Raw genomic sequence first — 13,622 nt, 5'->3', positions numbered from 1 at the left:
ACTCTCTTGGAGCCCTATCTGAGGGTTCTTGTTTTTTAGCAGACACTGCTTCCTACTCCCTGCCAGATGCCTAAGTAGGCTCTTAACGTTGCCAAGTGCAGCTCCCTGGAACAACTCCATTATTCCTCTGCTTTCTGGCTGCCACCATCATGGCCCACCCAAGTAATACACTGAACATACCATCTATTACCTCTAACCCCTAGTTGCTCTGGGGCAGCACTCCATAATCAAACTCACTGATATTTCTGCAGCAAAAGATAAACATTCACATAAAGGTGGGATAAATAATGACTATAAATAGCTTCATATCAGCTCAGGTGATGTTTTGCTGCCAAATGAGTTAAGAAAAAAGCCTTTTGGACTCTGTAAGTTTACGGGATTTTATACCTGCATATACTTTTCTTTTTTGTTTTTTTGCTTTGCAGATTTCCTCCCAAAATATCTTTAAAAAATTTTTGTGCATTTCAATGGGTAATTTCAATTTTCTGATAATTTTTTTTTTTTTTGCGATACGCGGGCCTCTCACTGTTGTGGCCTCTCCCATTGTGGAGCACAGGCTCCGGATGCGCAGGCTCAGTGGCCATGGCTCACGGGCCCAGCCACTCCGCGGCATGTGGGATCTTCCCGGACCGGGACACGAACCCGTGTCCCCTGCATCGGCAGGCAGACTCTCAACCACTGCGCCACCAGGGAAGCCCTGATAATTTTACTTACATAAAAAATGTATTGAACAAGTGAGGTATTATTATGAATATATATACAAAAACATGCATATATTCAACATACAGAAATCTACAAGCCCAAGAGAAAAGGATATAGACAGATGCTGTTGTATATCCATAGAGAAGCATAATCTAGAAAATAAGTACAAAGAAGTACATATATAAAATATTTTATTTAGTGAAGTTAGAACCATACCACGGTTTTAAGATAAGCAAAAGTATATACTCTGCTTTAAATATTTAAATATCACCTCATACAAGTTTTCCTTCTTTCCTGTCACATAATTAGCTCTAATTTCTTAGGCAGGTAACACTAACATAATACTTTAATATGGCTATATTATGCTTCTTTTCTAGAAATAATTATCTTTTAAGTTGTTACTACTAAAAGAAAATCCCTAACATGATTCAGGATACATGCTACAGTTTCAATCTGTTGGGTATCTGTTTAGACGGTTCCAATTTCCAATTTGGGTCTTACTGTATATATACGTTTGACTTCATGCTCACAGTTACACTGTCAATAATTTTCTGTCTGATCTTTTAATCAATGTCACTAGAGTCATGGTAAAAAAAAAAAAGTCTGAGTAAAAATAACTTACTGTTACTTGTGAAAAACACAAATATTAAAAAGAGACTTTACTAAATGAAAAAAAATCTCCACATCAGATCTAAATTAAAACTAAAATTATAAAGTTGTTAGAAAACACGTAAAAATCCTTCCCTTTCTCTAGCCTTCCAAAAGGCTAGGATTGCTGAAATTGAAAATTATTAGGTAAATATAACAGAAAAGGCATGACCTTTTTCCCTCATTACACATCTAGGATGTGGAAGCATTTATGGAATCCAGTAGTTCACCTAACATAATGAAAAAGATGAAGAATTAAAACTGAACTTAACCTACTTCCTCACACAAAAGATACAGTGATTAAGAGTTTACAGAGTTCTAGTCCAGGGTCAGCAATTTTTTCCTGTGAAGGACCAGAGAGTAAATACTTTAGGCTGTGTGGACCACACAGTCTCTATCACAACTACTCATAAACAATACATAAACGGCCATAAATAGATGAGTGTGGTTATGTTCCAGTACATTATCTATAAAAACTGGCAGCAGGCTGGATTTGACTCACAGCCTGTCAATTGCTGACCCCTAGTGTAACCCAAAGAATTTAACACTACAAATAGACAAAAGATTCAATTAAATGATATAAACAAGTCTCTACTAATTCCTTAGGCCTCAGTTAATTCATTTCTTAAATGAAGTTTAATAACAGTTTCTGCAGTCTCCTTAAAATGCAGAAATGCTTTTATGTGAGAGGACTAAGGTCCCACGAAGGGGCTGTTCAAAGCCATCAACTATACTATGGATAATTAATGAAACACAAGAGTCAATAAAGCCTTTTTAAAAAAATGCCGATGTCATTAAACTGGTTAATCAGGATTTAGAATAAAAGAATTTTAGAATATGAAGGGACCTGAACAAATCCAGAATTTAATCCTTTATTTTATTCAAAAGATAATTAAGAAAAGCTCATAAAGGTTATCAACTCTCTCAATCCCCTTTTTGAAATAAAGCTGAATGGAAGAAAGGAAGATAGGTGTATTGCTTAAAGACGAGAGTTCTTAAATTTTTTCCTTAGGGAACGTATTATTAGTGCAATTTCTAAAAATCTTAAGGTACTTTGTATTATGTATTTTCTGTTCTTAAGTCAGATACAATGATAAACAAAAAGAAAAGAAGAGAAAAGTTAACAAAGATCCGTAAACAGCAGTGGAGGAGCTTAAGCTAAAATTCAGGTCTCCCGTCAGTTTAGGAATCTTCCAATACTATAACTATCTATATAAAATAGCTGTACTTTTTCCAACTGTCACTATTCTTGTTATAAACCCTGCCTGCTTACCCATTTCATTAAAGGGGAAAAAATCTATGGTATTAAAATGTAAGACAAATCTCGGCTTCAATGCTGACCTAAAACCACTTTCTCAAAGACATACTTTCTAAAATGTTTGAAAATGAAACAGCGCAATTCGCCTTTCCCCATCCACCTAATCCCAGCTCCAAGCACACTTTTTCCTTACACTATAATCTCACCAGAGTATTTTCTCTGACAAAGTTCTGAACCCTACTTATGGGCCCCTTTTTTCCCTTTTAACGTCTTCTCTAGGCTGTTAACTTCCTTAAGGGCGCTGAGCCTGCACATAAAAGATGCTGAGTATTTGTTGAATAAATGACTGCACATAAAAACAGTGTATAACTATGACCTTTAATAAAGGATCACAAATCACTTGACACCTATTCTCTGACTTGACAGTTACAAAAATCATCTTACCTTATCGGAGGTATACATTACTGTGACTAGTAAATACCATAAAGCGCTTCATAAAGTTTCCAAAGACTTTATAATCCCTTGAAATGACACTGTGCTGGCCGAAAGTAGGGTAAGAAGAAGTGCTTCCTCGTACTAAGCAAATGCTACCCCGGCAAAGGCTTACTTTCCTTGCAAGAAGGCACTATCCATAATCCACTCCACTGCTCCCGGAAACGCGCCTCCAGGGTTGCGCGCGGGCGTTCGGAGAACCTCTCCCGAAGCTCGGGTTGGGGCCCCGCTCCCGGCCAACCCCCGGCGCGGCGGGCGCCGCCAGGGCGGGTCCGGGGAGTGGCGCGCCGGCGAAGCGGGCTCCGACCTTCCGACCTTCCCCGCAAGCCTGGGGGCTCCCGCCGGCGGCCAGAGTCCACGCCTACCTGTTGTGCACGGGGGAAACCAGACTTCCCCGGAGCCCAAGAGGAAGGACGGAGTGCACGGCTACTCTGCCATCCCCGCGCCGCACTTCAGCCCCTTCTCGGCGGGCTCCGGCCCCTTCGGCCAAATCACCTAATCCCTCGTCCCGTTCCTGCTCCCCGGGTCCCAGCTTCCTCCACCGCTTCGCTGCCGCGACCACCCCGGGGACCCTCAAGCCGCTCAACTTACAGTGCAGGCCCCGGTGTGTGGTTCTTCGCAGCCAGCAGGCAGCAAGGACACCGCCCCCTCGCGCCGGGAGCCGCCTCCACCGCGGGGATTCCCGACTGCTCGCTCCCGGGGTCCGCCACGACCACGACTCAGCGACCGTCCCAGCCTCGCCAAGTTATCGGACCCACAGCGCTGAGACTCGCAGGCTGTAGCGACGGCGGGAGGGGCACGCGCGGGGCGGGACTGAAAGCTCGGAGCCTGGAGTGCGGCGGGAGCCAGCGATTGGGAACGCGCCCCGTACCGCGCCGAAGCCCCGCCAGCCGGCCGCCGAGCTATCGAGCGCCCACACTGGCAGGCGTGACTGCTCCACCTCCGAAAGAGCGATGGCGGAGACTGCGGCCTAGATTGAGGCCAGGTCAGCGTCTTTGCAGTCTGGAGAGCTTGGCCACACCCATTTTTGTTTGTTTTCGACGCTACCCAGAATCCTTGGGGCATCTTAAGTCTAAGACACAACTGGAGACTGTAGAAATTCAGGCAGGGAGTGCCGTGGGTGTAGGTGGTGGAATGCTAGACTGGGAAGGGGCCTTAGAGAGCCTTGTGTCCTACAGCCCGAAACTCTGGGGCCTGACGTAAAGTAGCTTGCTCAAGGTCACACACCCAGTCACTGGCGGAACTGGGATTAACAACCTCTTGGCCCCAAGTCAAGTGCGTTTTTCTAGTATACTCAGCATTTTGAACGTAATTTTTCAATTTTTATTTTGAAACAAGCACAAGCTTACAGAAATGTTGCAAGTATAGTACAGAAAACACTTTTCTTTCCTGAACCATTTGTGATCTAAGTTGCTGACACAATGCCACATTGTCCCTAAATACTTTAGTGTGTAGTTCTACTAATAAGCACCTCTATTACATAACCACAATATAACTATCAAAATCAAAATATTTATGTGATACATTACATTTTGCCAGTTGTCCCAATAATGCTCTTTATGATGAAAGGATTCAGTTCAGGATCAAGCCCTGTACTTACTTGTCACGTATCTTTAGTCACCTTCAATCTGGAACACTTCCTTGGTCTTTCTTTGACTTTCATATCCTTGATACTTGTGAAGATTCCTGGCCAATTATTCTACAGAATGGCCTTCACTTTGCATCTGTCTGATGCTTACTCATGATTAGATTCAGGGTAGATGCCTTTGATAGGACTCTCAGAGAAGTGATGCTCTGTTCTCATTGCATCCTGTGAGGTGGCACATGATTTTAATGTCTGATTACGGGTGTTTATTTCAATAAGGTAGTGTCTGCCAGGCTTCTCCAGTAGTTACTTTTTTCCTCTTTGTAATTAGGAAGTATTTTGTGGGGGAAATTCTTGGAAACTATGTACATTTTTTTGTTTCTCATCAAACTTTCAATTAATTTATTTCTATCAGTATGAATTCAGAGTTTCCTATTTTATTAAATGTGTTATAATTTATCATTGTTTATTTTGGAGTTCAAATTGTCCCAACTTTGGTCAGTGGGATTCACCCATTCATGCTGGCTTCTGTGTCTTTGTGTGTTTTAAATCCTTTCACAATGTATTATTGTAAAACATTTTTTAAATACAGAAAACTGGAAAGAGTTTTATATAACATATATCCCACCATCCATATTATTCATTAACATTTTACTATTCTGTGCCCTTTTGACACACCTCCATCATTCTTTGAGTACTCCTTTACTTTCTGGCACCTGGATGCAGCCATTTATCCAGGAGTCCTGGTTCCTTTGAGTGGAGAATGGTATTTAGTTAGTTTGTTTGTTTATTTATTTATTTATGTTTGGCTGCATTGGGTCTTCGTTGCTGCGCACGGGCTTTCTCTAGTTGTGGCGAGCGGGGGCTACTCTTCATTGCGGTGCACAGGCTTCTCATTGCGGTGGCTTCTCTTGTTGCGGAACACAGGCTCTAGGCACGCAGGCTTCAGTAGTTGTGGCACACGGGGTCAGTAGTTGTGGCTCGCAGGCTCTAGAGCGCAGGCTCAGTAGTTGTGGTGCATGGGCTTTGTTGCTCTGCAGCACGTGGGATCTTCCCGGACCAGGGCTCGAACCCATGTCCCCTGAATTGGCAGGCTAATTCTTAACCACTGAGCCACCAGGAACGTCCCCAAGAATGGAATTTAGAAGCACGAGGCATGCTCACTACTACTGAGGTATCACTGCTCAGGCTGTCTTAGGGTTTGTAGCTAAGGAATATTTGTACATTCATACACATATACAGTGCATCTATATATGTATACTCACACATATACACATTTATAGCTAGATTTCTTTATTTAACTATGTATGTTGAAAAACCACATGTTCACAGTAAAACCTCCAATCCAGCATCACACAGTTTATTCTAGTTTCCTCCCGTCCACATTTGTAACTCCTTTCTGCTACAGAGAGAATGATGGATCCTATTATCTTTGAGATATTTACTTGTTTGAACACCTCTCCTATATTTAAGCAATCACCCATTGCTGCCATCTCTCCCTTTGGAGGATGCTGCCCTTATCCCACTAAGGTTCTGAAACCCCAAAATTAGCCCCCACAAGCCCCTCCTTCTCTTTCCTTATCCCTGCTCCCAAACCCTGTGCCCATGCCCTGTCTGTAAGCCCTCTCCACCCTGCTCAGGCTCCATCCCTTGCCAAGCATCCCTCTAGGCACCTTCCTTATCCCACGAGAGAGAGAGAGAGAGAGAGAGAGAGAGAGAGAGAGAGAGAGAGAGAGAGAGAGAGAGAGAGAGAGAGAGAGAGAGGGAGTGTGTGTGTGTGTGTGTGTGTGTGTGTGTGTGTGTGTGTAGGGTACTGTAAACTATGCTGAGAAAGATACAAAGATATTCCAGATCCTGAAGGAGAGAGCAAATGCTGTGAAGTCCAGTTGGGAGGCTCATGAAAGGTTTATAGAAAGAGATGGCATTTAAAATGGGCTTTGAAGAATGCATAAGAATGGATGAGTAGGATATACTTTGTAAGATACTGAAATAACTCTGGAAAATAATTTGAGCGCAAAATTATTTGTTCTTGGCCAAAGCAGAGAAAGTGATTCATTTTGACTGAGTATGTGGTACAAGAATAACAACACTAGAATTTTAGAGCTGGAAGGGATATTATGTATCATTGAGTCCAACCATTAATTTTACAAGGGATTCAAAGATGGCTCCAAACTTTGAGCCCAAGTGATTAAGCGAATTAACTTAGGAGGAAATAATAAGTTTAATTGTCAACACATCACATTTGAAGTGACAGTAGAGCATCCAAGGAGAAATGGAGGACTACAGCTTAGAAAAGGGTTCAGAACAAGAGCACTAGATTCAAAACGTTTCTACATTGAGTGGACAGCTAATACAATGAAAGAGGAAAAATAAAGAGAGAAAATGACAAGGACAGAACTCTGAGGAACAACCAGTTTAATTTTAACCAGGTGGAAATGTTTCACCTCTCAACTACTATTACACTTTGTTCAATCTCAAATTGAGATTTTAAGTCACAATAAAGAAGAAGCTGTAATATAATTAATGGAAAGAACACAGCTTTCAAATCTGGAGACTTGTGTTCAAATCCTAATTCCACCACTTAGTAGGCTTGACCTAGAGAAAACTGCTTCATATCTCAGTTTCCTCACTTTATTATTTTTTTAATTAAAAAAAATTATTTTATTAGTATTTTATTTATTTTTATTTTTGGCTGTGTTGGGTCTTCGTTGCTGTGCACAGGCTTTCTCTAGTTTCGGCGAGCGGGGGCTACTCTCTGTTGTGGTGCGCGGGCTTCTCACTGCGGTGGCTTCCCTTGTTGCAGAGCATGGTCTCTAGGCGCGCGGGCTTCAGTAGTTGTGGTGCGTGGGCCCTAGAGCGCAGGCTCAGTAGTTGTGGTGCGTGGGCTTAGCTGCTCCGCGGCATGTGGGATCTTAGTTGCTCCGGCACAGGGCTTGAACCTGTGTCCCCTGCATTGGCAGGAGGATTCAACCACTAGGCCACCAGGGAAGCCCAGTTTCCCCACTTTAAAATGAGAATAATATCTCCCTCTCTGAGGTGTGCTGAAGATTCAAAATATAATCAAAATAACTGGCATGTTGCCCATTGTGAAATGATAGCCAGCATTATTAGGCACTTACCTTATCTTTCTACTCCCAACTTACTTCAGCTTTTGTCAATACACTTGGTGTCACTGTTGGGCACACAGAAGGCACTCATCAGATATCTGTTGAAGGAATGGAGAATTTTACATACTTTCTCTTTATATTTATCCTATAATGCATCATACTACATCTTCTTGGCTTTCTATAAAGGAATAATTTTCCCCACCAATAAATGAAGCAATCTTAGAAGTAGAATTGTTGGTAATTAATGGTGTATGTAAAAATGATGAAGTAAACCAGTAGTTACCCATTTGACTGGCTATGTGATATCTCACTTTAATTTACTGTTCAAACCCATCTGATACAACTCTAGGTTCCAACCACTATACATTTGGGAAACTGAAGATGATATATTCCCTTTAAGATTCCTTTTACCCCTGAGATTATAAAATTCAATGATAGTAGAACAGTATTACCCAAACAATGGGACTCTCGTATACCCACGTAGCTCTTTGGTCTTGCTCTAGATTGCACTCCTCAAGATGTTAACAGTTGTTCCTTTAAAAAGGCATTCTTAAATAAATTTGAGAAACACTATATGTTAACATTTTATAGCCGTTTCTTAAAGGGTCATTAGGCATATTAGTAGGCTGCATTTCAAGCGGTGTTTCCCAAGCTTATTTGACAATGGAATATAATATCTTAAAAAAAAAAAGGAATGCACACTAATATCTTTTAGAACTAGTCCTCCTGGGAGCAGACTTTGCTCAATGTTGATGAAGCCATCGAGGAGACTGGAGTGTACATGTGGAAGCTCATGTCACAAAGCTCATGGGCTGGGTACAGCTTCCACTCTGTCGATTTCAGTGTGATCTTAAGCCTGAAATGACACTGATAGCCCTCACTCCAACAAAAGATCTGCTGGCCTTTTGTGATACAGCTTTCTACTTTTTGGTCTATCAAGCATTATTTGTCAATGTACTGCTGAGCTTGCTGTAGTATATGACAGCTTTTAGCACTAAATTTCCATTAAGAACTTTTGGCCACGGGCAGGATTTTCTTCAGTAGGCAAACTACCACTATAAAAATTCAGCCAAGAAGTACTTACAACATAGCACAGACCTTGATGCATGAGGGTAAGTAAGTAGTAGTAGACAATCTAACCTGGAAAGAAGCAGTTAAATTCAGGGCTGGTGCTTCTAAGGAGGAATACTGAGCAAAGGTCGATCTGTAACTACATATTTGATGATACTTTACACAAGAATCGACTGCAATTATGTTCATACTTGACTAGGACCCCTAACATCCCTTCCAACTTCTCATTCTCTGATCAGATTAAGAAATACAGTGTTTTACATGTGCATAAATTTTATGATTTTGTTCCAAAGATGCTATCATGTATTTTATAAGCAAATCAATTAACGTCTTTGGGCCTCAATTTCCTCCTCTGGAACATGAGCATGTTGTACTAGAGGATCGCTAAGATCTCAGTTTTAAAATTCAAAGATTCTATTGTTATTCTTACAAAAATCCCTTCAGGGTAAATACAGTAGTTATTATTTGAAAGAAATAGAAACCAAATCCCAGAATAGGTAAGTAGTTTGTCCATGTTTGGAACAAAATTCCAGAAGTCAGATTTTAAAACCAGGCCTTCTGAACCCTTGTCTGATATCTTTTCCATAGTATCATAGTACCACATATATTAAAAACTGTATAAAATATGTTAAATACCTTTAAAAGTCTTTCTTTTTTAGGTATGTGGTCACATATTTATTTTTAAATATTATTATTAACATCAACTTGAAAACACAATCTTTTTTTAAACTCAGGGAAACAAAGACATAATCCTACTACCTCCATGAAATTATTTTCATTTATTTGGTTTTCTTTTAACTGTTACTCATATGTCAAGCAAAGTCCTATGCATATGGCACATCAAATTTGTATTCATACTAATTTTATTACCATTGGCCATATAAACATCAGTTCCTGGGTACGACATTGCTAACACTCAATCACATGGACCTGAGGGCTGGGGGAAAAACTGCTGTCTCCTGCCTGTAGGGACGAGTAATTGGCAAGGAGTGAAGAGGACCTAAAATGGTTCTGTAGTTTGCTATGATACCGCTCTTCCTTCATATCTGCCTTTAAAATCTCATGGCTAGGCACTTACCTGGTGGTCCAGTAGTTAGAACTCTGCGTTTTTGTTTGTTTGTTTCTTTTTTAAATATTTATTTATTTGGTTGCGCTGGGTCTTCATTGCAGCAGGCAGGCTCCTTAGTTGCAGCTCCCAGGCTCCTTAGTTGCAGCATGTGGGCTCCTTAGTTGTGACATGTGAACTCTTAGCTGCGGCATGCATGTGGAATCTAGTTCCCTGACCAGGGATCAAACCCAGGTCCCCTGCATTGGGAGCACGGAGTCTTAACCACTGCGCCACCAGGGAAGTCCCTGGACTCTGCGCTTTCACTGCTGAGGGCGCAGGTTCAATCCCTGGTTGGGGAAGTGAGATCCCACAAGCTGCAAGGGCGTGGCCATAAATAAATAAATAAATAAATAAAATCTCATGGTTAGAATCATTCCTCTGGCTTTCATAAAAGAAAGACAAGGAAAGAGACTTTAGGAAGTCAATGTTGAATGCTATAACCAGAGATGGGAGAAAAAATCCTGGAGATCTCTTCTGACTCCTTCTTTAATACAGTTTTCACCTTGGAAGACAGGGCAAATTGTGACCCTGAAGAAGTGAACAACAGGACAGGAAGGTTTCGGTGGTAAGGAGGAGTAATGGGCAGCAACAAACTTACCGTGGCCAGGGAGAGAAGGCTCTGGATGATGGGATCCAAAGCTGACTCCAGGAAGGGGGAAGGAGGTGTCTGTGGGGAATCAATACAAGTGGGGCTGAGAGGAATGAGAAGACTTCTTGGTCAGCTTGTCAGTTTTTCCCTGCCAGGAAGTTCCTGATGGGAACCACAGGAAACACCATCATAAGCCAAATGAATCATGGAGTTTATCAAGGTGAAGGAGCAAAATTCAATGACATTAGTGGCTCGGTTCTAAACATGAGCCAAAACCTAAGGAATGGGATAGGTCAAGCCAGAGCTAGGACTGAAGAAGCATATTACACAAACACTTAATTTCAGCTGCAAGCTCTTTAGGTAAGTACACTGTTTACCTGTAGACAGGCAATTTAAGAGAATAATTTAGTGCTTTAATTTAGGAATGTTTCATCCTTCATAAGTAGCATATAAGATATCCCACCAAAACCTTATTCACCAATTGCAGACATTTGAATGTAAAAACTTATGATGGATGAGCGTCCACTCAAAAATTAAATGCCTTTGAATAATAACCACATGAGATAATGTGATGATTCAAATAATTTGTTGTAAAATTCATAATAAGATTATTTGTCTAGCTCAAGAAATTGAATTTACCCAGTAAAAGGGAAGAACTCTAACTAGTTGATAAATAGTATTCTTGCTGAATTATCATACATGAGGAAAAACTATATACAATATTATAAAAAATACTTATGGAAATTCTTATCAGTTACTGTGTTTATGAAGACAGATCTATTATAACTTCTTTGGGACACAATATTCTTGAAGGAAATTCTAATAAAAATTAGTTTATAGGGCAAACTTCTTGTTTAGCTATAAACTTAGAATAGAGAACCTTATCTAGACACGAATATTTAACTGACCACTATGAACAATAGCTAGAAATTAAATTAACCATATAATATAGTTAAGATAATCAGTGGAGCCAGAGTCACAGATCAGAAAGAAAAAGAAAAATGTTGATAATATGGAATAGAATTACATACTCTCGAACTCAATTTGTTAACTTACAGGCGTTCACAGACCAGAGCACAAATCCATTTATAGACCATACTTGCTCATCTTAATAATATTTTATTGACTTACACCTTTTCTCCTTTTGTCTGCTTCCTCTCCCTTATGCTCCCTGAGATCAAAATTTAAAAAAAAAACTTTGTCTTAAGTATTATGATAAAATATTGTTTTTAAAAAGCCAAATATATATATATTAAAAAAAAGCCAAATATAAAATCCCTTTATAACTGAACAATGCTAAAATATCAGTGTTTTATAAACAAAGATTATAAGGGAATAAATAAAAATGAAATAATGATATTTGAGCAATGAGCATACAGGCTTTTTAATCTTTTCATTATCTGTAATTGTGTTTATTACTTTTACCAAAAAAAAAAAAAAGAAAGCATTTTTTAAAGATTTCTTTTTGCGATTTCCAGGTGTAATTTTCCCCCTTTGGAAAGGTACTTGATACATAGTAGTTGCTCAACGTAAATTTGATGAATAACTATGCAAAATGGCAACTACAACTGCTGGCAGATCTTCTTTAGAGAAGCCAAATGCTAACACTGGCTATGGTGAAGTAAGGGTAAAATAAGTGAGTACTCATCCACCTGCCCAGGGGCTTCTAATTAACTATCCCTGAGACTGTTATTAGTAGGGTGCCCATATAATTTATTGTCTACTGGGACACTATTATTTTGTGGTACGCGGGCCTCTCACTGCTGTGGCCTCTTCCGTTGTGGAGTACAGGCTCCGGACGCGCAGGCTCAGCGGCCATGGCTCACGGGCCCAGCCGCTCCGCGGCATGTGGGATCCTCCCGGACCGGGGCACGAACCCGTGTCCCCTGCATCGGCAGGCGGACTCTCAACCACTGCGCCACCAGGGAAGCCCTGGGACACTTTTGAGAGTCAAAGGGGAGCTATTTATGAATATGCCAGGTTCCTAGATATGACACCTAAAGCACAAGCAACCAAAGAAATAAATAGATCGGACTTCATCAAAATTTAAAACTTTTGTTATTCAAAGGACATTATCAAGAAAATAAAAAGACGGCTCATAAAATGGGAGGAAATATTTGCAATCATTTACTGATAAGGGTCAAGTATCTAGAACATATAAAGAACTTTTATAATTAACAATGAAAAGACAAATAACCCAATTAAAAAATGGCCAAATAAGTTGAATGGACATCTCTCCAGAGAAGATACACAAAAGGAGAATGAGCACATGAAAATATGTTCAACATTGGTCATTAGGGAAATGCAAATCAAAACTATGACATACCACTTCACAGGCACTAGGATGGCTAAAATTTTTTAAAATGGAAAATAACAGGTGTTGGTGATAAAGTGGAAGAATTGGAACCCCCATACACTACCAGCAGGAACGTAAAATGATGCAGCTGCTTTGGAAAACAGTTTGGCAGTTTTTCAAAAAGTTAAACATAGAGTCACCATATGATCCAGCAATTCACTCTTGGTATATATTCAAGACAATTGAAAACATACATCCACACAAAAAAATTGTACTCGAATGTTTACAGCAGCATTATTCATAATTCATAAAAGCCAAAAAAGGAAACAATGCAAATGTCTACCGATTAGATAAATGTATAAACAAATGTGATATATCTATGCAATGGAATATTATTTAGTCATAAAAAGGAATGAAGTTTTGATACATGCTACAAAGGACATGGGATGAACCTTGAAAACATTATGCTGAATGAAAGAAGGTGTACGCAAAAGGCCAAATATTGCAAGATTCCGTTTACATGTACTGTCCAGAATAGGCAAATCCACAGAGATCAAAGTCACTTAGTGGTTTATAGAATCTGGGGGTAAAGTGGAAATGCGGAGTGACTTTAATGAGTATAAAACTTCTTTTTAGAGTGAGGAAAATGTTCTGGAATTAGATAATGGTGATGTACAGCCTTATTACAATATTGTACAATACAACAATATTGCACCGCCATGTGAATATACTAAAAACCATTCAATTAGACACTTTAAAGTGGTAA

At 40.1% G+C, this 13,622-nt stretch overlaps 2 protein-coding genes across 3 annotated transcripts in view; both read right to left on the bottom strand.

Moving 5' to 3' along the window:
* HEATR5A (HEAT repeat containing 5A) overlaps positions 1-3,952 on the bottom strand; it is a 112,442-nt gene extending 108,490 nt beyond the window's left edge. Inside the window, exon 1 of the mRNA XM_060144100.1 lies at positions 3,692-3,952. The gene's annotated coding sequence lies outside the window, so the exon portion shown is untranslated. The remainder of the gene's footprint in view (positions 1-3,691) is intronic.
* A 2,015-nt stretch (positions 3,953-5,967) lies between these two features.
* DTD2 (D-aminoacyl-tRNA deacylase 2) overlaps positions 5,968-13,622 on the bottom strand; it is a 30,042-nt gene continuing 22,387 nt past the window's right edge. The window contains exons 3-5 of one of the 2 annotated variants that reach the window (XR_009543827.1): positions 10,570-10,638; positions 7,805-7,890; positions 5,968-6,087 (exon numbers count right to left, since the gene is read on the bottom strand). Coding sequence is in view for 1 of the 2 variants with exons in the window: in XM_060167829.1 (XP_060023812.1) it covers positions 7,814-7,857; positions 10,570-10,638 (113 nt within the window). In the remaining variant the exon portion in view is untranslated. The remainder of the gene's footprint in view (positions 6,088-7,804; positions 7,891-10,569; positions 10,639-13,622) is intronic. The other variant, XM_060167829.1, reaches the window with a different exon arrangement.

This window comes from Lagenorhynchus albirostris, chromosome 1, assembly GCF_949774975.1.
Source record: "Lagenorhynchus albirostris chromosome 1, mLagAlb1.1, whole genome shotgun sequence".
In the NCBI taxonomy this organism is placed as follows: domain Eukaryota; kingdom Metazoa; phylum Chordata; class Mammalia; order Artiodactyla; family Delphinidae; genus Lagenorhynchus; species Lagenorhynchus albirostris.
This window is presented reverse-complemented; position numbering and strand designations above follow the sequence as displayed.